Source organism: Sceloporus occidentalis, unplaced genomic scaffold (genome assembly GCF_023333645.1).
Source record: "Sceloporus occidentalis isolate IW3139 unplaced genomic scaffold, rSceOcc1.0.p SCAF_10, whole genome shotgun sequence".
Lineage (NCBI taxonomy): Eukaryota > Metazoa > Chordata > Lepidosauria > Squamata > Phrynosomatidae > Sceloporus > Sceloporus occidentalis.
The window spans coordinates 36,979,687-37,004,484 of record NW_028316990.1 but is presented as its reverse complement, the minus strand read 5'-3'; the positions used below and the strand labels follow the sequence as shown (position 1 = coordinate 37,004,484).

Here is a 24,798-nt window from a genome sequence, read left to right as displayed (position 1 = left end):
CATCCAGAGTGACCAGACCCCTTTTTCCAGGACATGTCCTCCATTTCAACCTCCTGTCCAGGAGGAATTAAAAAATGCCCTCCATTTGGAGCATGGCTAAGGAAGCTTTTATATTGTAAAGTCCAACATTTTCAACCTAGATAATGAGGAAATTGAGATAAAGATTCCTCATTATCTATTGAACATTGATCAGAATGGAGACTTGTGGTCAATGTATCAGAAGAAGAACAGCCATGGAAGAACCAGACAAGATCCTAAACAAGTGTAAAGATACACGGCCGAATACTTGAAGTTACAATCATCCAAGGCATTGCGTTGCCCATCACTATGCATGTGAAGAAAGCAGATAGGAGCATTTTAATTGAAGTATGGGGTATGGGCAGTGGAATGAACGACTCAATATGTTTGTTTTCTTCTCCCCGCCATTTCCCCTTTTGTGTCAGGTTTATAAAGCGCTACAACTTCAGGGATGCTATAGCGGTTTAAGTGTTGGACTACAACTGGAGACCAGGGTTCGAATCCCAGTTCCTCCTTGAAACTTGCCATGGACAAGTCACACTCTCTCAGCCTCAGAAGACAGCAATGGCAAACCTCCTTTGAACAAATCTGACTGTGAAAACCCCATGACACATTCGCCTTAGCGTCACTGTAAATCATAATCAATAAAATATATCCCACCCCTCTACGAAACGCAATCGGGGCAGCTTACGGCATTAAAATTATACATTCCCACGACCATCTGTTCCCAACCCCCTTAAAACACAATTAAACTATATCCGAGTTAAAACAAATTTAAAAGAAATTATTATTATTTTCATTATTATTATTGTAGAAACGACCTGAAGGCAAACAACAAAATGAGTAACTGATTGACACATCGCATCATCGTCTTCAACTTTTGTACTTTATTTTTTGGTTTGGCACAGAAACATTAAGGAACGGAATCAAGCATTAAAACATTAAAACAACCCAAAGATCCCCGTTTCCCCGTCTTCTCCCAAAGGGTGCCACCCCAGAAGCCCAAAAGCGCCAGCAGGTTGTATGTACTCATCCGCTACTATATTCTGTGGAGCTGTGACCACAAGAACGATAGTAATCTCTTGCAAATGGGCAAAGCAGCTTGGGATGGTCGGCGGCCGTGGGGAGAAAGAAGTAGGGTTGTCAGAGGTAAGAGAAACTCCCGGACGGTATGTACACACACTGGCTATTGTTTCATCACAATCTCAAGTGGTACACAAGTGAGAAGAAACAATACTGTTCCAGCTTTCAGCAGCTGCCTCTTTTCTTAGTAGACATTAGTGCAGCAGTTCCCAGACTTTGGTCCTCTGGATGTTTTGGACTTCAGATCCCAGTATTCCTGACTGTTGTCCAAACCTATTAAGGCTTCTGGGAGTCTGAAGTCCAAAAACCCAGAGAGTTTGGGAACCACTGTACTATATGGCATGTTTTAATAAAAGCTTCTTAAAACCAAGGGAGGCGAGCTTTAAAAGACCGAGAGGAGGGTTCCCTAGTTTTTTGGGATTTCAGCTCCCAAAGAAGCGCCAGCCAACATAGTCAATGGCAAGGGACTGTTTGAGCTGTGATCCAAAACCTATGGAGAACCAAAGGTTCCTCTGCCCTGCGTTAAACTACAAGAATACCTTGGAAAGAAACCTGTATGAACCTGGCAAGAATAGGATTGTATAGCAACCAGTCAGTCAACACAAACTATATATCTCAGTTGGCTTCCTGTTTACTCAAAATTAAGTCTCGCTGAGTTCTATGGGACATACTCCCAGGTAAATGCTCTTAGGGTTGCAGCCTTATGTCCAAAGCAATGCCCTTACCCTGAGATTCTTCCCTTAGGAACAGAAAAGGGGCCAGGCCCTAAGATCTAGGAAACTTGGGACCGTTCGCACTGTGCAATGATAGCGCTATGGTTCCACTTTAACTGCCACAGCAAAATCTTATGGGATCCTGGGTTTTGGCGTTTGGAGAGGGGCATTTCAAAGTGAGTGTTCATTTTAACCAATTTCGCTTGGCTATTTGGTCAATGAATTAGTCCAATTGATTTTTATCATATGCTAACTATTTGCTATTTAAGTGCAAGCCGGCTAGCATATGATCCACCAAGGAGGAGTGCCATCTTGCACACAAGCAGCAGAATCTTATGGATGCCCACTCCAAAGAAAGTGCCACTGAATTCAATGATGCTTAGACCAAGAGAACTGCAAACTCAACAAAACAAGAAATCATTTAACTGGTGAGCTACTCCAAATATGAATGGCTTTTCTAAGGGTTTAGAAGCAAGAAGGAGTCCTGCTTCACTCTGCTGAGAAGAAGCATCAAGATAGTGGAACTTTTACTCACAGCTATGGGGAAGGTTGGTTCTGTTTGGCGGGGAAATAGTGCAACTGACATTTGTCTTACTGTAGTAGGCTACAGACATTCAGACTGAGGGTGAGTTCAGGGCTGGCTCAAAATGCCCTGGGGCAGCCCAAGTAGGGTTCCCAATGAGGCAGTGTCTGAGTAGAGATTCATGCTCCAAGATCCTTTACAAAAAGTACGCCTGACCACCATCTGTGGCATCAAGAGGGATCCTGAAGCAGGACTCTGCTCATGCAAGGCAGTCCCTTGGGACAGCAAAACACCAAGGGGAAGGTTGTGCATTCAGTCGCCTAAGAGTGGCATCTATCACTTAAATGCTCTGTGAAACAAGTCACCAGTTGCCACAGGTCGAAGCTTCATCACTGTGGGAGCCCAGCCGGTCGGTCCGGTCAGCGCTGGACAGTGCCTTGGCACATGACTGATATGGACATTATTAACTGAGCACAATCACATTGCATTTTGCAGGTGTGACCATTGGTTATGAGAAATGCGTCATCTGATATTCAATGTACTTTATAAGGTGTTGCTTTACGCATTGAATGGAACTGTTAAGAATCAAGAAATTACTAGGTTTGAAGCTTAGATCTAGTGAGTAACCAGGGACTGTCAGACACCTCTAAAGGCACGGAGGGGAGCTACGCTGTGTAATGTCGGCCCTACTTATTGGCACGCAGCATGAAGCCTCCCAGGATTGGTATAAATGCTATAGCAAAAGTACTATATTCTCTGCTAGTTCCAGTCCTATTCAAAAGACTGACATATCACTGGCTTTGGTCATCCTCATTCTGCTTTAGAACTCAGACAAGGATGTAGGAGAGCAGCATACCTATACATTCATTTTGGCAGCAGGGTTTGGAAAAGTTAACTTTCTAGGACTACAACACCCAAAATCCCACAGCCAGTATCAACCACTGGGTCCCAACCCATTCTAATTCAAGATTTTGGGAGTTGTAATCCAAAAAGGAGAACTTTTCCAAGCTCTTGTTTGGCAAATTCCCCTCCAGGGTCTTAGGCTAAGAGTCTCCCTGCCCCGCCTTTGTCGTACCTTGATCCTTGAAAAGTGGAAATGCCAATGCCTGGACTGGAGAGGGTTGGCATGCAAGCTTAGGGTCCCCTTCTCATGCAGCAAAGGAGGCAACCTTGGTACAGGAAGCGGCAGTAAAGAGCAAGGCAGGGCTCCTGTCCAGAAAAAGAAATCTTACACTTCCACCAGCTCCCTTCCTGACGAAACCACAAAACACACGCAGGGTGGAGCATGGGATGTCTAGCGATGTGCAAAGAGCTCTCACAGAGGCGAGGTGGGAAATTCTTGGCAGGGAAGTGTTAAGAACTGAAGCGGCAAAGGTGAGAACTACAAGTCCTCTTCCCAAGCAGATGCAAAGAGGAGACGAGGAGGCTGAGGCCAAGAGATGGAGCCGCAAAGACTCACAGAGTGCGGTGACCCCATCCAGAGGTTTTGCGCAGGCCAAAAGCCTGACCTGTGCATGATGTACAACCATCGCGCTGGGGCTGGAGGAAACTGCCCAGCTCACACCCATCGAACGGAGAATCCCTGGCTGAGGTTGAGCTGTAGGTTGCTCACTGTGAGAACCTATGAAAAGGAGTTGAAAAGAGGAGTCAGGAACTGGGAAGGGCCACAATTTCATTTCGTTGGTTGGCATTCTCCTTGGGACTTAGGTCTTATGGGTGCGCAAAACTGAACTAAGTAGTTTTGCAACTTCCATATTCACCTAGGGAATGTTGTAGCATTGCAACATAAGGGCTTCTGTTACAGAAGGATGCCCAGTGGAGTGACTGGTGAAACGCGGCCCAGTGTACAGCGGGCACCGATGTGCATCAAAGGGCTCCCCAATGCTGGAGCACAACACAAGTGCCCAATGTGCGTCAGAGGTGCCCAATTATCCACTGGAGCTCTCTTGCCACTGCCCAGATAAACATCTTCACAATTCACTAACAGGGTTTTGTTGCATTTCTGCAACAGAGCTACAGATTAGTAAAGTTATGAAACACAGACTGTGATGTAGGATCTCAGCCATTATTTGCACTTCAGCTTCTGAAATCCCCACGTTCCTGTTGTAATAATGAAAAGTAATTAACAGAAAGCCAGAATGGTGTAGTGACCTGGCAACCTTGTCAGAGTGTTTGAGCTCGTGGCTCATGGCTCTCATTTTGTTCAGATTCTAGTCTGTAGGGGTAGGAGACAGTAATGTGTTTCCTTCTTTCAATAAAGCTGGATACTATGGCCTGCTAATCTTCCCTGGTGTGGCTGGGAGAAGTCATTCCACATTAGGTGACAGCACAGAAAAGACCCTGTCCCTTCAACCTACTTGGCACACTCTTTTGAGTTGCCATCTGGTTACCTGATTTGTCAGATAGCTGAATGGCCACTCCTTCCCGTTAACCGTGACAGTCTTTGGCTCTTCTCTGACTCCATAGACGGTCAGTGTGTCCACAGTGATGTAGGTGGCTTCCACATTGGAATGCAGCACAGCGGAAGTGAAGGTGTTCTAGGAAAAAGGGTGGCAGAGTCACACAAACAGGAGAGGCAGAATCATGGCAGTTAAAGTGGAATAATACTGCTATAATTCTGTCGTATGAATTGGCCCTCGGATGTCACAGCTAACATGTCGCCATCGCGCCCAGTGGCCACTGACTGTGCTGTTCTCCATACACCAGTGGAATAGAGCTAAATGACTCTTCTTCCTACCTGTGTGACGTTGAACACCAAGTACGAATAGTCGCCCTTTGCGAAAGCATCCAAGCTTTCGCCATCATCCCAGTAAAGATCTCCCCAGGCGTTGGCATTCTGTGACAAGGCGGCAATCAGGCGCAGGGGATTCCCACGACTCACTAAAGTGCAGCACCCTGGTTTCTGGAAGGCAAAGTGACAAGCGTGTGCATTTGGGGCTCAACCAAAGGTAGCCCCATTCTCATGGAGGAAAGGAGAAAGCACAAAGAGCAGCACATGAAACAAAGTCGCCTATCAGCTGGAGTTTAATAAGGCAAACTCTCTAAATAAATCTTGCAAAGAAAACCTTAGGAGAGTGTTACCATAAGCAGGACTTGACGACAAATAATAAAATGAACTAAAGTTGTTTTCAATACTGATTTGTTTTAATTTCTAAACGAGAACGTAACCAATGGCACTGGACTGTGATGCGAGAGGGGAAAGAGTTTCCAGGATTAGCAACTGTGTCCTCGAAAGGTCTTCTGCTTCCCAATCTGTGCCCATACTGACTAGGGTTGATGGGAGTTACAGTCCCAAAATTTGGGAGGTTGCCCACTGGAGACTCTTACTATGGACCACCAAAGACCCTACATTTTCCATGACACCTTTCCATTCCCCCGCAGAGGTGGCAGAAGGGTCCCCAGGACCTGATCCACCACAAGTTGTGTGTGAATAATTTTAAGAGCCAAAGAGGATAAAGCTCACAGGTCTCACCTGGGTTGGGAGAATAGTCCCTTCACGCACATGTACATTGATGTGGTCCAGAGGGGCCGCCATCTTCAGGTTCTCCCCGCTGCTGTTTACCAAAGAGCCCTGCAGGAGGCAGCCAGAAGCCAAACAATCAAAACTTAACCAAAGAACTTAGAGCCTCAGAACAATGGGTCACTGTACCATAGACAAAGGTTGGAAAAGTTAACTTTTTGGGACTATCAGCTTCCAGCATCCCCCAGGGAGATGTACTCACAAAGTAACTTTTCCACACTCTGATCCCACCTGTTCCTCCTATTCATAACCCAACTAGAAATTGGTGACTCCAACAGTTTGTATATCTGTTGGAGGATCCTGGGAATTATAATCCTGTTCTAAGCTCTGAGTCCAGCCATGTTCTTCCTACTCACAACACATCTAAAGGTTTGGGTTACTAGCAGCCATGTTAGGGCCACAAACAAGCAATAGGTGTCCTAAGTGATCACGTCTCCACAGTTTGGACAACCAATAGGATAACGCAGAAAAGCCAGACCATTGCAGCCTTACCGTGTAGTAGTCATACCACACGCCTTTGGGGAAGTAGCCGACCACCCAGTCCACACCAGGGTCCAGCACCGGCGTCACCAGCAGGCCTCGCCCCCAGAGAAACTGTTTGTCTATGGAGTAGGTGGTCACATCATTTGGGAACCTAGGAGGAGGAGGAGTACCACAATCTCAAGAGCTTTAGGTCAAACTGACAGATGGAACATGCCCTCCCTGAACCAAAGTCCCCACTCTGACAACAGGTCATAGGCCCATGTGAAACCATTAAGAAGGATGTAGGGCTGGATTAAACATTATGTTAAACAAGCTTTAGCACGGGGCCAGTGTTAACATGAACTCATGTTCCATTCTTTATTAAATCTAGTGACATTTTTCTCTCCTTTGTTCCCAACAAACAAGCCTGAGAAAGTGGTGGGACAGAGAGAAGGGCCTTTCCCCGAAGCAAGCTCCAACTAGTCTTCCCCCTTCGACGGCAGTGGTAGCTGGCTGACAGGGTTTTAATTTGATTTTAATATGCTGTGTTGTATTTCTATTGTGTTTTATGATGTAATTGTACTGTGTTATTAACATGTTGTTCACCGCCCTGATCGTTGGAAGGGCGGTATACAAATAAAATTTTTATTTATTATTTTATTATTATTTCCAGAAGATCTTAATGCTCTAATGGGGTCATACAGAGAAATACGGTCCTTCAAATAGCCTGTATAAGGCTTTATAGGTCATCACTAGCAATCTGAATTGTGTTCGGCTTCCTCCTATATTTCTGGCTGGTCCCATACATTGAATGGGAGTGACTTTTGCAAGGATGCTTTCCTTCTTGCCCTCCTTTTTTGTTAACTAAATTTAACATTTCTATTCCTCTCCGCCCTTTTTGTTTACCATTATAGTGCTAAAGCTGAAAGTGATTTAGCAACAGGTCTGGAACAAAAACCTTCTTTTAATTAAATGTGAGAGACAGGGAACATGGATATTAGGGGAGGAGTATGGGAGGGGGAGGTGTTGAGTTCACGGAAAAGACGATGGGGAAGGAAGAAACTCCAACCACACCAGTTACCCAAACCGCAAGAAGGACAGGGGGAAAAAAAAGTATAGATGCTACCCAGCAGTCCTATTTTGTGCATGACTAGATGCAGCAATGGGAAGAACCGTTACAAGATGCTAAATCCAGAAACAGAATAGCATTTGTCACATTTACCGGAACTTTTAGGCCATCTGGATGAGCCCTGGGTAGAAGGCTTAGGAGAACTGAATCATTTCTACTTGTCAAGCTTTTGAGTTTGGAAACAAAACTAATCCCTGGAAAGGATAGCTGTGTTTACTGGCATGGTCATTTTAGCTAAATGAAACAGACAGCCAAGTAGAGATACATTTCATTTCGGAAAGTAGCTGGTTAATTTAAATTGACCTGGGAAGTAGGAATGAAAATCCCTTGGGAATGCCAGGAGTTCCCAGGAAGTACTTCAGGATGAAGAAAATGTTATGTGGATCTTGAAAAGGAAATTGATTTGCACAGAAATAAAACATAGGGCTTTCAGAGATCCCTCCTCTTTGTATGGAGGGGATCTAAGACAACACCACTTTTGCCTGTGAGCTGCCACAAATGTGCATCCGATTACTTACTCAAAAAACAGAGGCCGAGCGACAGTGTCCCCTTGCAAATGAGCCCGATGAAAAAGGGAATAGAGATATGGCAGAAGGCTGTAGCGGACTTCCAAGGCTGCCTTCATGGCGGTCCGTGCCGCAGGGCTAAACGCTGGGGGATCCTGAGCCTGGCAAAGAGGACAAGACCAGCTTGAGAGAAGGCAAGGACCTGGACCACCTTTCCTAAGCACCCAACATACACTGAAAGTGTTGGACTATGTCTTTCTTTGTTAAGATATTTAGAACCCGCTCCACACCACAATGATCTCAGGGGGGCTTACCAATAACACTGAAACAACAAGTTAAACAGAATGATAATTTAAATGAGCTAAAAACATATTAAAACATCATATGAGTATAAAGCAGATTTTTTAAAAAACTTAAAACTAGATAGCATCCTTTCTGCATCTTCCTATAAATTCTAACCTGGGAAAGATGGGAGTGAGCTCTGATGTTTGTGAAAAACCTTTACACATACAGAAATGAAAAAGGAAAAGTCCTTCCCCATTCTCTACAGTTGCTTTACCTTCTCATTTTGGGTGTTGTGGTTTCGGGAAAAGGGGTAGAAGGCCCCCAGCTGCGTCCAGCGAGTGCATAGCTCCTCAGAGGTAGAGCCTGAGAAGCCACAGATGTCTGCCCCAACCAAAGGGATCCCAAAGAGACTGAAGCTCAGCATCCCTGAAGGGTTTTTAAGTAGAAGAGAAAGAAAGTTAGAGAAACCAGTCAACTGATGCTCATGCTCAGGTGACTTCTTGAATGGATTCCTGCAAGATATCCAAGGTACGTACCAGGGATGGACCAGACCATATCCTTCCAATTGCTCCTGTTGTCACCTAGCCAATGTCCTGAATATTTGCCCTGGCTTGGAAAAGTTGAGCGGGAGATGATGAAGGGCCGCTTCCCTCGGATTTTGATCAGAGCGCTGGAAGAGCAACAAAAAGGAGACAGCTTTTAAAAACATGTAGACAGCAGGTAGACATTCACTGTGGGACTCAGAGCCATTTTTGGCACCTCCAAGCCCATCACACAATTTCCGCCCCAAACACACTAGACAATTACAGCAGTTGTGATACTATTTTAACTCCCATGGCTCCATTCTATGGACTCCTTAGGTTTGCAGTTTAGGAAGGAGTATAAAGAATTCTAGGGGCCAAAATAGTCTAAATGAGCCAGATCCTGTCAGATCTTGGAAGCTAACCAGGGTCAACCCTGGTTAGTACTTGGACGAGAGACCACCAATGAAGACCTGGTGCTGTAAGCTTTATTTCAGAGAAAGGGCTTAGCATAACCATCTTGCCTCGGAAAACCCTATGAAAAATGCATGGGGTTGCCATAATTCGACAGGCGACTTGGAGGCATGTGAACACATTTCAAATGCTAATCCAGAGAATTCTAAGCCACAGGAGCACTAGTGTCTCCCCAAAGGATCACAAGATTCCATAGGATGCAACCATGGGAATTAAAACAGAATCAACGTGCTATACTTGTGAAACTGCTTCTGGAAGTCTGTTGATCAACCCCAGACAAATGTCTCCTTGCACAAGGAATTGGGGAGGGAGACAGAATTACCTAGCCGTGGCTTTGGCTTCCATCAGCCCATACAGGTTGTGGAGGTTGTAGTGCATAGACATGCTTTGCCTGGCTGAGGTGCAGATGGTCTTGGCAGAAAGGAAGCCTCCCAATACAGCTGATAGGAGAGAGAGAAAGGCTGGTTAGAAGAGGAGGGTGGATGGTTGTAGAGTGGCTGTTGTTGGCTCCATGTCAGTGGGGTTACAAATCAAGTACAGACAGTTTTAGTCCTGGTTTGTTGTTGCTGGGTGCCTTCAAGACATCCCTGACTTATGGTGACCCTAGGACAAATACATCAAAGGGTTTTCTTGGCAGAGAAAGACCTTGCCACTACCTCATCTGAAGCCGAGAGAGTGTGACTTCCCCAAGGCCTTTCATGGCTGAATGGGAATTCCAACTTTGGTCTCCAGAGTCCTAGTCGAACAGTGAAGTTGAAGGCTTTCCTAGTCCAACACTTCAAAACCCAGGAAATCTAATGTACGCTTTTTACTTACCAGGCACATACGGTGGGTTATCTAGTTCTCCTTGAGAACAGCCTTCTGATGAGCCATCCATGAAATCAGACGGTTCATTCATGTCCTAAAGTAAAAAATATCAAATTGAAACAGGCCAGTTTTAAAGACATCAGATTAAAATGGCCCAGTGGATTAAAACAGACCAGTTCAAACTTCTGGTCACTCATAGCAAGCCTTTTCTGTAGCCAACAGTGTGCAGCACTGGTATTCTGTCTTGTAGTTGGTGCCTTGTCAAACTACAAATCCCAGAAACCTGCCATGACAATTCCTGTTGGACACCTTGTTCCTAACTGAAGCATGCACAGCCGAAATAATGTATATTCTTTGCCCTTTTCCCCCTGCTTGTATATCTCTCCCATTCAATACTTCTTTCATCTCTGGCAAGGAACTGTAACCTTAAGCCGCAGGTGGGTGGTTATTACAATAGATGCCGGTTACAGATAATGTGGGTTCCAGTCTACCTAGAGGGCACCAGTCAGAAAGGCTGGCCTTAAAGTAATACAAATTATTTCTTATTTTAAATATATTCTGTTCATATCAATTTGTGTTTCAGAAGCAGCAAAAGGTAAAAGACTCACGATCCAAATGCCATCAAAAGGAACAAGGGAGTGGAAACGATCCAGATTCTCCAGCCACCACTGATGGGTGTTTGGGTTAGAGAAATCAGGGTAAGCGGTGAGACCAGGCCAGACCTAGTAGAAGAGGATTTAAACAACAACAACAACAACCAATGAATGTGACTGATAACATTTTTAAAAGTGTTGCAAATCTGTTGGATAAAATTCACAAGAAGTTGCATCCAAATTCACTGGCTAGAATTCAACTACTGTGAATGGGGACGATGAAAGTTGCAGTACAAAACATTTGAAAAGCCACAGGATGGGGACAGGCTGATGTAAGGGACAAGGTATTAGCTATACCAAAATTTATATGATTGTGTTCAATATTCATCTTAATATTTATATTAAGTCTTTTTCTGTTTTTCAACTCTATTTTTCAACAGTGTGTGTGTGTGTGTAACTGTTTTATGAAATTTTAGAGACACTTCTCCTTTTGTCCTCTCACCTTCCCTATCAGAGGTTCCCCTCGGGTGTTGTTGATGAATATGCCACGCTTCAAACCTTCGTCATAAGGCCAGTAAGAGCCTGGAGGCTGAGTGCTACTGATCCCGGGGTCCTGAAAGAAATCAAAGAGGTGATCAAAACCAGTATTCTAGACTTCAACAGGATCTAAAGAATTCAGAAACAGAGCTCTTTTTGTCTCACTGTACTTTAGTCAGATGCTTAAATAAGTAAGTAAGTAAGTAAATCTTGCAAATAAATTAAAGTTAGCAGCCTACAAAGGAAAACAATTAGTAGAGGGGTTTGGAAACATTCCTTTTATGGACCACAATTCCCAGAATCCCTAACCAGGCTGGTTGGGGGGGGTACTATGAGAGTTCAACCATTTTCCCCAAGCTCTGCTTTCCTCTCAACCCACTCATTCCACAGAATGCCTTTCCACCCTTGTCTGCGGTTCTTTGTATCCTGAAGTCACCAAGCCGGTGCTCAAATGTAAGGTTAGTTTGAGAGAGCATAAAAAGCAGGCTACCAGAATCATCACATAATATTGCCCATGTTTGTGAAGGTCTTCCACCAGCTGTGGGAGGGCACCAAACTTCTGGGAGTCTATGGTGAAGTCCCGGTAGCCATCCATGTAGTCAATGTCATTCCACTGGGCATCCTGCAAAAAAGAAAAAAGGAGGGGGAGAAGAATCATCGAGTTATAAGGGACCCTAAGAGCCACGTAGTCCATAGATAGTGATTTTTAATGGTACATTTGTTATTACCTGGGGGATCTGAAAATTCCTCATGGCTTTTACGGTCTCCCAGGTTGCGTTGCTGGTCTCGTAGCCCCAGCGGCAGAGGTGAAAGCCCAGACCCCAATAAGGAGGCATGGATGGGAAGCCTGAAACAAAAATAAAGTGTGTTGTGTGCAGGGGACTTCTTAGCCTCACTAATGGTTTTGGACTGCAGTTCCCCAAAACTCACATCAGGAATTTTTTCCCATCAGACTGAGGGATTTGCAAAGTTGTAGCCCTAAGAAGTCATTTCAGAGCAGTCATCCCAACACCCAACCATTTCATATCTTGCTCAGTTCTTCTGAAAAATGGTTTGTTAGAAATGCCTGTTGCTGGAGAAGTTTAGATACTCACCAATCACCTGCTGATATTGCTGGACCACCAAGTTGGGGTCTGGTCCTAGAAAGATGTAGAAATCCAGGACTCCTCCAATGGTCCTCCAGGTGAGAGCAGGTGCTGGCTGAAGGGCCACCTCTGGGCAAAGAACAAGGAGGAGAAAGAAGAGTTAAAATGCAGTCATTCTGATGACACTCTTTCGGCTTACCCACAAAGATGGGCTTCTCTGCCCTTGGCTCAGTAAAACCTGAGTACCTTTCAAAGTTGCCAGCATTTTCTTCTCTAAGTCTTCTTGGAAAGGTGGCAATAAGTATCAGATGGCAGCCAGTGATGTTGCTGCAAGAAGGAATTATATGCTCCCTATAGCCAGTCCCAGTTAATGATCTGGCCCAACTTAAGAGTGCACCAGATCAGTGTTTCCCAAGCTCTAATGTGGAAGCCCAGTAATCTTTTTCTTTTTAGGTGTTGGGAACCAGTGACATGTTTGTGCCCACTGGCTATCAACATTTCTTTCTTTCTTGGACACTTACCCAGGGACTGTCAGCAAATGACACCAAACCATGGACCACCACTTTCAGTAGCATTGGGCTAGAATGCTCCAAATGCTCAGGGTCAGAGGCTGACCTGTAGGCTGGACAATGGCTACCAGCATTTCCCTGCAGCTTGGCTCCTACGCCATCAGAATGGCAACCAGTGAACACAAACATTCACCAAGTCAAACTTTTCCCACTGTTTTAATTCCACAAAAGCACATAGCACACCGAAATAAAGAAAACGACCTGCGCCTGCTCCGTTTCTGGATGGCTGGTCTTAAAAGGCATGAGAGAGAGAGAGAGAGAGAGTTTTGAAAAAGCGCCAAAACACTGGTAACCCTTGTAGCAATAGGAATGAGTACATTTCTATACCACTTTATCAGTGCACTTAAGCACTCTCTAAATAGTTTACAATGTGTAAGCTAATTGCCCCCAACAAGCTGAGTACTCATTTCAGCAACCCAGAAGGATGCAAAGCTGAGTCGAGCCTGAGCCTCTGGATGGGACTGAACTCACAAAATTGTGAGTGGGAGACATTTAAGCACTGAGCTACTAGGGCTCTTACATAACCCTTATAATGCCACTTGGAAAGCACACAGCCCACTGCCTCCGTTCATACACCGAAAAGATTTCAGCTTCAGCTACTAAGAGAGCCCTGCTGATTCATTAGCCATGGCCAGCCAAGAAAGAGCTGGGAGGATTTCTCAAGAGAAGAGCCTTGAGTAATTGGGAGATAACTGGCTGCCTGTTCCTAGTTCTTGACAAGCGGTTTGATATTGGATGATCCTGGGGATAATGAGACACAGTAACCCCTGCAAGGGGGAGAAAGAAAGAAGTAGGGCACTGAAGGGAGATGATTTGGCAGCCTCCCTAGCTTGCAAACCCAGCGCCCTTCAGAGCCCCAAAGGACACATTAAGGTCCCTGCATCCCTCGCTGGACAAGACCTCCCTGTCCCCATCAGCTTAGTGGAAACCTTGTTGACTTTAGGCCAAATTGGAAGGATGTCTGCCTGCCAGCAGACTCAGAGAATTCAACCTATTCCTCCTTCTCTGTCTCCCGCTTCCGCAGTCTCAGCAAAGCCAAAAGGCCACAGGCCTCAGAGGGAAGGTCAGGAAAGGCAGACAGCCTGGAGGTGCAAAGCCACTGGTCCCTGGAGGCAAAGAGCCAGCAGCTGCAATGTGCGGTTAAACCGCTCAGCGGTTGCTACAGAGCCTATCGTGTGCCAGGAAACAGATGTCTCTGCTCCATTAAGATCCCCTTGCAACCACATCTCTCCCCTCCGCTCTCCCCGGTTACAACTTGACCCCAAGTTCCTGAAGTATTGACTCTATCAAGACGGCGTATATCTTAACTCTCTACATTTATCTGAAGAGAAGGCGAGCCATGCCCATGGGAATTCTGTTTTTTGGAGAGGGAAAAAAATCACAGAGGTGAAGCTGCATTTGACCTCCTTGGCAAGATGTTAGAAAGGAAGTCAAGTTTTGACAAAGACGGGTGAAGAGACCACAGTGTTTATACACCATGCATATTATGAAAATGAGCAAACGCCCAGAGAGAAAGAAAGGGAGGCAGAGGAGGAGGGAGAGAGCGCACTTTCATACTTGGGCTTTGGGCTTCCTCAGTAACACAGTGAGGACTCTGAATGAACACTGAGAGGCAAGGCAGTTTTTAATGAAAACTGAGGACATGGTGCAGCCTTTAGAGGTCTGGAATAGGACCTGGAAGATCTAAACCGAAGGCTTCACAGAGCCCTGAAACTCACAGAATGATCTTGGACCAAGTCAGTATCTCAATCGAAATGCCGCACAGAATCGTTCTGAAGATAAAGTGGAAAAGAGGAGAGGTATATATGCCACCTTGAGCTCACTTAAGAAAGGTGGGCTACGACCAACATAAATAAATATAAAGAGTTTGGGTTTGTTTTTTTGGGGGGGCCGACATAAATTCTGCATGGAAATTTAGTGTCATTATTTTTTCCATCCTCAGTGTTCCTAGAACTGTTACCTAGATTTCCAAATCTTTAGTGGAAATCTCAGCTTTGTTACCGAGTAAAGCTGAAGTCAAAACACTTGGGTCATTTGCCATTTTTCATATGATATACTAACAGCGCAATCTGATGCATCAGTTCAAAAATGAGCACCACGGAATTCAATGCGACTTACTTTCAGGTAAATGTGTACAAGAGCTTTCCTGGACCTGTCGCAACACATCTGGAAGGCACCAGACTGGAGAAGGCTAACCTGAATTCTTTTACTGATTCAGAACCCTCCACCCGCAAAAGGCTCAGAAGAGATACACACCCATTGCGTTGCTGTTCAAGAGGAAAACCCCATGGGCAGCTCCCCCCTTCTCCATCACAAGATAAAACGGATGAACGCCATAGAGATTGAAGGTCTCCTGAAAGATAAAAGGGGTGGGGAGGAGACAGCTTCTGAATGAACTCATCAGTCATAGGTTCGGACTGATCTCCCAACTCTATGGATGTCAGCACCATTTAGTTAACCACAGCCATTCAAAACTGGTGTGCAAAAGCGCAAGACAGCCTTGCTGGATCATATCAAAGGCCAGATGTCCTGCTCCAGAACTAGGTATAGTTTCAGGCCTCTCCAAGCATTCTTTTAGTGCCAAACAATGACACACATTACTGCATAATGTAGGGCTTTGAGTGTTAAGACTAGGATTCTAGGAGGCCAGGATTTGAATCTCTGGTCAGCTATGGAAATTCACTAAGGCCCCGTACAGACAGGCCAAAATAAAGCTGCTTCGGGTGACTTTGGAAGTATGCTGTTTAAATGATGCATGCGTCCTAAGAGCCTGGAAGCCACGCCTGTCTTAGGACTGGAGCGTGGCTTTGGCGCAGCTTCCGGGCTCTTAGGACGCATGCAGCATTTAAACAGCATACCTCCAAAGTGACCCGAAGCAGCTTTATTTTGACCTGTCTGTACGGGCCCTAAATGATCATGGGAACGTCACATCCATCCTAAGAGGAAGGTAATCTCAAATCTCCTCTGAAGAATTCTGGCTAAGAAAATCCTAAATTAGGGTCAGCATAAGTCAGAGTCAACTTGAAGGCACATAACAACAACTTTGGTCAAACAGCAACTTTTGGGGAGGGGAGAATTTCCAATTTTGAAGCTGTACGATGGTGGAAAAGGGTTAACATCCCTCTTCCAGGACTGTGGTCCTGATCTGAACTGGACAGTCCCACTGCTTCTATTAGCATTTTTCCAACCCAGTCTGAGACCTCTAGATGTGCTGGGTTTCACCTTCTATAATCCTACAGCTATGGAAGCTGAAGTCCCCAATACATTTGGAAGGCCCCAGGCTGGGGAAGTCTGGTTCAAGCCATTGGTAGTTCTCTTTATGGAGTCCCCCAGTCATGTGTAATTTGATTCCAACCAGAAAAGAAGGAGAAAACAGATATGGATGGATAAACATAAACCACAGCAAGACTGAAAATAGTCAAAAAGATACCGTGGGAGGAACATCTCTGGCCCAGAAAGTCAGGGTATTCCACTGCAGGCTATGTAGAAAGTTGGTTCGATGCTCTCCCAGACCATAAAGGTATGAAGATGGAAGGAGCGTAGAAACCTGGAGAAACTGATCTGCAAAGAACAAAGGAGCCACGGTCGTGTTCAGCCTAGAGAAGAAGAACAGATAATAAGAGCCTTAGATGACAAGACCAAGTTATTTGCCTGTTTTTTAGTCCTCATAGACTAAAAGCATTGTTTTATTACAGGAAGGCAGAAAAATGAGAAAACATTTGGGAAAACAAAAACAGGTCCCAATTTGGCAAGGACAACCCCAACTAATCCTCTGTCATCCCACTTTTTCAGATGCTTGTAAAATGTCCCAGTTTTTCTCTCCTCTTCTCACTTTCCTCCCTTTGTCCTTGGCTTACTTTAGTTGCTGCAAACTGAGTACAAAAGCAATTTGCACTGAATCAACTCAGCAGGAGGAAAAGACAGAATCTTGTCATTCCCAGTAAGCTAAGGCAAAAGCAAACTGGTACAGCCTCTCCTAACTTGTGTGTTCTTCCATATCAATAACTTTTTGCTAACAAAAACTAACAAATATGTTTAACTGATCGCATACCCTCCAACATTTCACAGATGAAAACTGGGACATGTGTGGCCATCTTGACTGTATGATATTGAATGGCCACACGTTTTCATTTATGAAATGTTGGAGGCTATGCGATCAGTTAAACATATTTGTTAGTTTTAGGCCAACATGCCCTGTGTTTGTTCGCTCGGTCATCCTAACCTCCTTTTTTATTAGCATTTAAGGAGCACAGTGTCTTGGTCAAAGCGCATGCAGCCCCCTTCCAAGTGCTGTCTGAGATAAACTAAACAAAACCTGCCCACACCCAAAGAGGCAGTAAACAAAGCATGGCTTACATGACTTCGTTCATGTCATAAGCCACATGGGGTCCTCCATGTGCAGAAAAGTGGGCTGTTTATGAAAGAAATCAATGAATAAATGGAGAAGAGAGGTCCTTACAGCACCGTCCCTGAAGATTTCCGCTTCACTATCAACCCAAAGGGCTCCTTGGAGAACTCCACAGCGTATAAGGGATGCTCCGCTCTCTTTGTCACCGGAGGCACTTCCAGGGGAACTTCATACCGAGGAATTGTGGCATCGGTGATCTGCAAGAAGCATTTGATAGGAAAGCCACAGAGAGGGGTAAGTAAAACAGAGAGGAAAGAAGCTGTGAGTTCTGCCATTCAAAAGGTTTCGTGGATGGCAACAAATGAAAAGCATGTAATAAGGTATCCTTGTGGTCAAGTCCTTGTGCCTGGAAATGACCCATGAAAAGTGGAGTCTCAGACCTAGGCCCTGAGATCTGGCAACCCAACTTGTGGCTCATCACAACAATTCCCAACATTATACTGCCAGGTATAATTTTTACAAGGAAAAGCCCAATCTGTGAGCAAGTTTTTGAGATCTCCATTTGTCTTGGCTGCCCAAAGATCTCGCAGAATGCATGCGTTTGCGTGCGCGGAGGGGACGAAAACAGGAAAGAGGAAAGGGTTGATTTAATAAAGGAAGAGGTACATATACCTCTCACTTCAGGTTGCACATAAGACTACTGGGAGGAGAAAAAACCCATGATGGGCGATGGCTCATTTCTTACATTAATAGTGGGCTTTACATTTTCCAAAATGAGGAAAAGGTGGTTTCCAAGCATTAGTGTGGGAGTGGGGAACAGACAGAGCCATAACTTCCTGCGAAACTACTGCTGGTTTCTGGTTTCAGTTCAGGAAATAACGTTTTAAAAGAACAACTTGCCAAGAACTGAGTTTGGGCATCCAACCTGCGGAGTTATAAACTTTAGGAATGCAAGGAAGGGTCGCTTGACAGGTCAGAGTTGGTTGCTGGTCCACCTCATTCTGCATTGTCCATACCAGTCTTATTCAAGCCAGTAGCCTCCTGGTGTTTGGCACTACAGCTCCCATCAGAACATCACAATGCCCAACTGGATGGGGGCAGAGGGGAGGATGGAGACTGTAGTCCTGGACACCAGGATGCTGCTAGGCTGGATGCGCAATAAGCAATACATCTCCAAGGTGTCAGGGCTCAAATTCTCGTGAGCATTCCAGGATTGTGAGTCTCCATTACATATGTGTGTACATTATTTTTAAGGAGCAGGGGTCTCTCACATTCCCACTACCTTTTAAACCAGATCGCAAATCAGTTTGAACCTGTTTAAGTAACCATGGTTCGCACTTGAACCGAATCACTGAAGCGATTTGGAGAGCGGGGGCCATGCGCTAGATCCATTTAACCTGTGTCTTTTTGACACTGTTTTTTTTCCATGCCTTTCTGGATAAATCTATTCTGCGCAAGTGTGAACCAGATGCGGATCGGAATCGATTTAAATTTGCCCTTCGGTTGGCTGGAGCTGGTCCACTTTTGAATCGATCCATTCGTGAATGTGAACCACAAGTGGGTCATTTTATTTTATTTTGCGGCAATAAAATGCAATCGGGGCAAATGTAGTGCGAACCACACTCCGCTGCCGAACCAATCCATTATCGATTCAGATCGCAAACTGATTTATTTGTAAGTGGGAATGCGGCCGAAGAGGGCCAGACGCAGTCCGTACATTCCTCGCCTCCTTATAGATACTGGCTCACCTTGACGTGTAATCGGGTATCCGTTTCAAAATCCACACTGAGCCGCAGCTTCTCGATGTCTTTTGGGTAGTAGGTCTTTTCTTTCCTGGTCAGAAAGCTGACCAACCCCAGTTCTGTCTGGTTCATGCTCCCCAAGGCGTAGCTGGGGAAGTCTGGCGGGTAGAAGCACCAAGGCACCCCTGAGGATTGGTCGCTCTCAATGAAGCAGCATCCCCGGCCCTCGCAAAGTTCTCGCGTCACCACCGTGTCCCTCTCCGGGTAGCAGTCAAAACGGCGCTCTTCCGGGACGGAGACGCACTTGGCCAGGGGGGGCGTCCCATGCTGGCTCCACCAGATCTGCCCAAGGACCCAAACGGTCACTCCGCTGAGCAGAGCAGCCACCATCAGGAGACCCCCGCCCAGCCACCAAGCGGACAGCTTTTGGTGGCACAAGGGTCTCCCGTCTGCGGCCTCCTCTCCGGCGTCTGGGATCTGTAGGGCGTCTGTGGTCAGCTTCTGGTAGGATTTCATTTTCTGTGCCCTGGATGCGGAAGGAAAAGAAACGCCGATGGAGCAACGGTTATTGGATTCACAACCCTAGGAAGAGATTAAACCATCTTATCTGGACATTAGTGACCACCAAGTTACTTTGGGTAAGTTACCCCAAAAAACTGGTGAGTCCCAGTCCTGGGAAAAGAGCGGGATACAAATACATATAATAATAATAATAATAATAATAATAATAATACCAAGACTACCTCCATTAGTTTTACTGTAAGACACTTTCCTAAGGGCAGGATGGGATAAAACCAATGGTCTCGGAATAACTAAAGTCACAGCTACCTTGCTTTTCCTTTCTTTCATTCCTTGTCTGCTTTTTAACTCTGCTGGTCTACTACGGACGTAATAAAAATGAACTGAACTGAATTACAAAAGGGAGCAACTTAATCATATTTACTGTATGAACTAAAGTAGAGGCATAGGATCATAGAAGAGTTGGAAGAGACTATCCAGTCCAACCCCATTCTGCCATGCAGGAACTCTCAGTCAAAGCATCCCCATTGACAGATGGCTATCTGCTTAAAGGCCTCCAAAGAAGGAGACTCCATCAGTCTCCAAAGCAGTGTCTTATGCTGCCAAACAGCACTTAATGTCTAGAAGTTCCTCCTAATCTTGAAGTGGAACCTCTTTTTCTGCAGTTTGCATCCATTGCTCCATTGTCTCCTATTCTCTGGAGCAGCAGAAAACAAGCTTGCTCCCTCCTCAATATGAAATCCCTTCAAATACTTAAACAGGGCTATCATATCACTCCTTAACCTTCTCTTCTCCAGGCTGAACATCCCCATCTCCCTGAGTCTCTCCTCATAGGGCTTCATGGTTTCCAGACCCTTCACCATTTTGGTCACTCTCCTTTGGACATATGGCTCCAGCTTCTCTACATCCTTTTTGAATTATGGTACCCAGAACTGGACAACAGCATTATTCCAAGCGAGGCCTGACCAAAGCAGAATAGAGCGGCACTATGACTTTCCTTGATCTAGACACTATACTTCCATTGATGCAGCCTAGAATCGCATTGGCCTTGTTTGCTGCTGCATCGCACTGTTGGCTCATTATGTAGATAGGTCTCATAGCACCCTTTGAGACTGACTGAAAGAAAGAGGTTATTATTATTATTATTATTATTATTAATGAATTGAGGATAAAAAGAGCCCCTAAAGTTGACGTTTCCCAGCTGTTTTTTAGTTTTACACTCTCTTTTCCCTTTTCCCGCCATTCGCCTTTTTTCCCGCGCTTTCTTTTCCTTATGAATGAAAAGTCTCCGCCTCCTTAGTGGGCGTGGCCAAAGGAGGAGCCGGAGGAGGAGGACGTTCGACGAAGAGGAGGAGGGGCGTGGCTTACTTTCCCTTCTCCCCCTCCCCCTCTTGATGACGTCGGCCAGTGGAGGCGAGGCCTTTCTTCCCATCCCGGAAACAGCTTCGATTTCTGATTGGACAGAGGGGGCGGAGTTAAGGGGAAAGGGGCGTGGACCGAGGAGAGAAGGGGGAGGAGCTCGCCTCGCGCTTGTTGCTGTTTGGTTTAAAAAAAAAAGGAAAGAAAAGAGGGGGAAGGAAGAACTTGACTTTCTCTCTCAGTCAGTCGCTGGCCAGCGACACGCGCGGCGGCAGCGGTGCGCATGCGCGAGCCCAACCGCCCTTCAGCTTTGCCGTTGGGCGGCTTCGTCGCCTCAACTTTTTTACCTCAGGAAGCGCCGCGGAGGCAGCGGGGACCCTATTACTATATATATATAAATATATATATATATATATGTGTGTGTGTGAGCTGAGGTAAGAACAGAGGGTTTGGAGGCGAAGGGAACTGAGGGGAATTACGGCCGGACCCCTCTCAGGGGACTGAGGGAAGGAGGGCTTCTCTTGGGCCGCTTTAGCCTCTTTGCGCGTGCGCAGAAGGGTCGGGGAAACTAAGGCGAAGGCTAAGGGGAGGGGCTTAGTTGGGCGGGGCTAGGGGCGGGGCCAGGGAGGGAGGTGGCGGGTTTTGCTGAGTCACGGTCCTCAAGGGGCGGGGCCAGAAGGGTTTGCTGAGTCACGGTCACGTGACTATAATGTTGTGAAGTTGGAAGGGTTCCATAGTTTTTTTTTGGGGGGGGGGGCTCTATGTGGCCATGTTCTAGAAGAGTTTGTTCCTGACCTTTTGCCAGCAGCTGTGGATGGCATCCAGAGAGAATGCTGGCATGGAAAAGGGGGGTATATATTTGTGCATACACACACACAGACACACATATATATACGCAGACACATATATGTACACACACACATATATGTATACACAGACATATATATATATATACACACATATATATGTATACACAGACATATATATATACACACATATATATGTATACACAGACATATATATATACACACATATATATGTATACACAGACATATATATATACACACATATATATGTATACACAGACATGTGTGTGTATATATATATATATACACCCACACACACACATATATATATATACATACACACATATATACACACACATATACACACACATTTATATATATATATATATATATATACACACACATACACATTTATATATATACACACACGACCTGATAGTTGTTGGCTCATTCTAAGAACAATGCACAAATTGACATGCAAATCACCTCACAACCAACAGTGTGTATGTGTGTGTGTATCTACACCCCGCTCTCTTCCATGCCAGCCCTTTCTGAAGGTGTGTGTGTGTGTGTGTGTGTGTATACTCATAAAAACAGAGGCCATCTCCTGGTGAAAGGCAAGAGCGTAATCTGTCCTGGAAGCGCTATCCTTCCTCTATTCTCTCATCTCTCTTTCCTTCAGTGTGAACACAAAGAGTTATTATGCCTCCTGCAGTTTTGTAAGTTCTTTGGCATCGCTTTCCTCGCTTCAGCCTTTAGATCCTTTCTTACATGACCCTAAGTCTTACTCTTGACTTATCCATGGGTCAGATCAAAATCTTCTCATTTTGGCCCCTAAACCTGCCCTCAACTTATACATGAGTTCAACTTATAGTTGAGTATATGCGGGTGTTCCTGATGTTTCGCCTGCAACTGTGGCTGGCATCTTCAGAGAATGGTAGCATGGAGTTGTGTGGGGTATATATATATATATATATATATACACGCATCCCTCCATATTTGCAGCTTTGATATTTGTGGATTTGACCATTCATGGATTTGATTAATATGTTCTCTCTAGGAATATCTAGGTCCTCCAGTGCAACTCTATGGTCAAGTTTAAACTAAAAGTTGCGCTAAAAGACCTAGAGATTCCTAGAGAGGATACTCTCCTAGGCCTTTGTAGCTCCTCCAGCGCAGTTCTATGGTCAGTGTCTGTCGGACGTTGATCACAGAGTTGCACCGGAGGACCTAGAGATCCCTAGAGAGGTGTCCTCTCAGGTAAAAACATGGTGTTTTTATTACTTGTGGTTTTTCCATATTCACGGGGGTCTTGTGCCCCTAATCCTAGCGAATATGGAGAGACAAGTGTACTGTGAAATTTCACTCTTTATTACTAGAATGAGCAGCAGAGAAAGGCACTGGTTAGGAAAGGTAGGCCTTGAGTTCGAGGAGTTTCGCCCACGCGGGTATTTTGCTCCCTACTAACTGAGTTGGCAGAGTCGCTCTTTCTAGGTATTCCAGATATGAGGTGTTCGTGAGTCATTTATGCGCTTCGAACCCTTGATTGCAACATGCACATGCCCCTCTGCGCATCTGTCTAATCCCCATGCGTCCCAGCAGCATGCATCGCAGGCAGATATGATTCAGGACAGGTATCTGTGGAGGGCAGTTGCAGTACTTTGGGCATCTGTTGCAAAACAAGAGGGAGTCTCCCTTTCCCCAGATTGTTTTAATCTCTAATCTTCCAACTAGCTGCTGATGCCTTCCTATGTTGATAGCACAGTGTTGAAATCCCAAATGAGGATGTTATCCCTTGAATATCGGCTCTTGCGTAGCTGTGGGGCTCTCAGAGATTGCACAAGGCAGCTCTCCTCAACTTCCAGATACTTGGGACTACAGCTCTTATCATCCCCAAGCAACATCCATTGAGTTTTCCATGGTGTTTGATCAACTGCATGTTGAAATTTACAAGCAAGGCTTGAAGGCAACATGCCTTCTCTTGCTGCTTCTTCCCAAAGGCATGGTGCTTCTGACCTAAAGAGATAGCCATTAGGGACATATAGCCATTGACTGATAGTCATCCTCTAAAATATGTCTGAGCCGACGCATGCAGGCGCCGAACACGCGCAAGACGTGCCATTTCAGTGCTGCAAAAAAGGATGCTATATATCAGTGGTTCCCAAACTTTGGTCCTCCAGATGTTTTGGACTTCAAGTCCCAGGATTCTTGACTGTTGGCCAAGCTGACTGGGGCTTCTGGGAGCCGAAGTCCAAAACAGCTGAAGGACCAAAGTTTGGGAATCGCTGATCTAACTATGCTAGACATTAGAGATCGCCAGCTAGAGGAACCCTCTCTTCCCAGTTTGCAGAACTGGAATCCTGCTGCAAACAAGGTCATTTCAGTTTTGATTTCAAGCTGTTCCTTCCTGTTGTTATCCAAAAGCGTTCCTCTTTTTCCCCCCAAAAGAAAATAAGGGGCCTAAGAGGGAGTGCGCATGGGGAGAGGGTGGTGGTTGTTGCTGTTGTTGTTTTTAAAATGACCTGGTTAAAAGAAAGGCCCATGTGAATCTGAGGTCCAGAACACATCACACAAATAATCCAGTTTGAGACCGCTTTAACTGCTAGGGAATTCTGGGAACTGTAGTTTAGATAGATATTTAGGCTTCATTGTCAAGAGAACTCTAGTGCCACAATAAACTACAATTCCCAGGGATCCCTAGCACTGGGCCTGGGCAATTAAAGTGGTCTCAAACTGGGTTATTTTTTGCAGTGTGTTTTGGGCCTGAGATTAGCAAACAAGCAAAAATAAAACCTTAAGTTAAAGGAGAGTTCAGATGACTTCTCTTCATTGCCAGCTTGAGGGAAGGGGGAATCCCATTCAAAGCCTATTGTTTTTAGATGGGCTTCATGGAAAGGTAAAGAAGCAGAAAATAGAGTTTGCCAGCCTCTGAGCATCCAAAGTTGTGCATCCTGTCTGGGTTTGAAGGTGCCCTGCCCTGCTCAGATGCCTAGCCCTGACAGCCTGCTGTGGTTTAATATTTAAGGCATTTACCTTGCAGCTTCTGCCTGGTGAAAAGTGCCGCTTGCTGGCCTGCTTGCTGTGTTTTCTTCCTTCCGCGTATGAAGATGTATTGCGGAGAAGCCTTCCCCCTCGTTGTCACTTCCTAAACGTGACCGACGCCTGCGTTGCCCAATGGCAGCACGCAAGCTCAGCAGGG

General features: G+C 45.4%; 1 protein-coding gene across 3 annotated transcripts; it reads right to left on the bottom strand.

Annotated features, from left to right (window-relative positions):
* Window positions 1-885: 885 nt before the first annotated feature.
* Window positions 886-24,703, bottom strand: LOC149306489 (lysosomal alpha-glucosidase-like). 3 transcript variants are annotated; one of them, XM_089539677.1, is made up of 20 exons: window positions 24,633-24,703; window positions 18,922-19,441; window positions 17,285-17,430; window positions 16,256-16,421; window positions 15,082-15,178; window positions 12,266-12,385; window positions 11,900-12,018; window positions 11,662-11,793; window positions 11,137-11,247; window positions 10,650-10,763; window positions 10,051-10,135; window positions 9,557-9,674; window positions 8,776-8,909; window positions 8,514-8,665; window positions 7,967-8,115; window positions 6,350-6,491; window positions 5,810-5,908; window positions 5,075-5,239; window positions 4,728-4,874; window positions 886-3,958 (listed from the first exon to the last, which is right to left on the bottom strand). In XM_089539677.1, the coding sequence occupies exons 2-20, from the start codon at window positions 19,429-19,431 to the stop codon at window positions 3,896-3,898; spliced, it is 2,769 nt and encodes a 922-aa protein (XP_089395803.1). In that variant the 5' UTR covers window positions 19,432-19,441; window positions 24,633-24,703; the 3' UTR covers window positions 886-3,895. The 3 variants fall into 3 exon arrangements, with proteins under 3 accessions (XP_089395803.1, XP_089395804.1, XP_089395805.1); XM_089539678.1 differs by lacking the exon at window positions 24,633-24,703 and adding an exon at window positions 21,141-21,212; XM_089539679.1 differs by lacking the exon at window positions 24,633-24,703 and adding an exon at window positions 20,803-20,864.
* Between the last annotated feature and the right edge of the window lie 95 nt (window positions 24,704-24,798).

Bases quoted from the DNA above. Each gene is read 5' to 3' on its own strand.
- LOC149306489 (XM_089539677.1), bottom strand. From the start codon at position 19,431: ATGAAATCCTACCAGAAGCTGACCACAGACGCCCTACAGATCCCAGAC. The intron at 4,875-5,074 runs GTAGGAAGAAGA...CCTTTTTCCTAG, and splicing joins TGGTGTTCAACGTCACACAG to AACACCTTCACTTCCGCTGT. The intron at 3,959-4,727 runs GTAACCAGATGG...TCCTTTTCATAG, and splicing joins TCAGCTATCTGACAAATCAG to GTTCTCACAGTGAGCAACCT.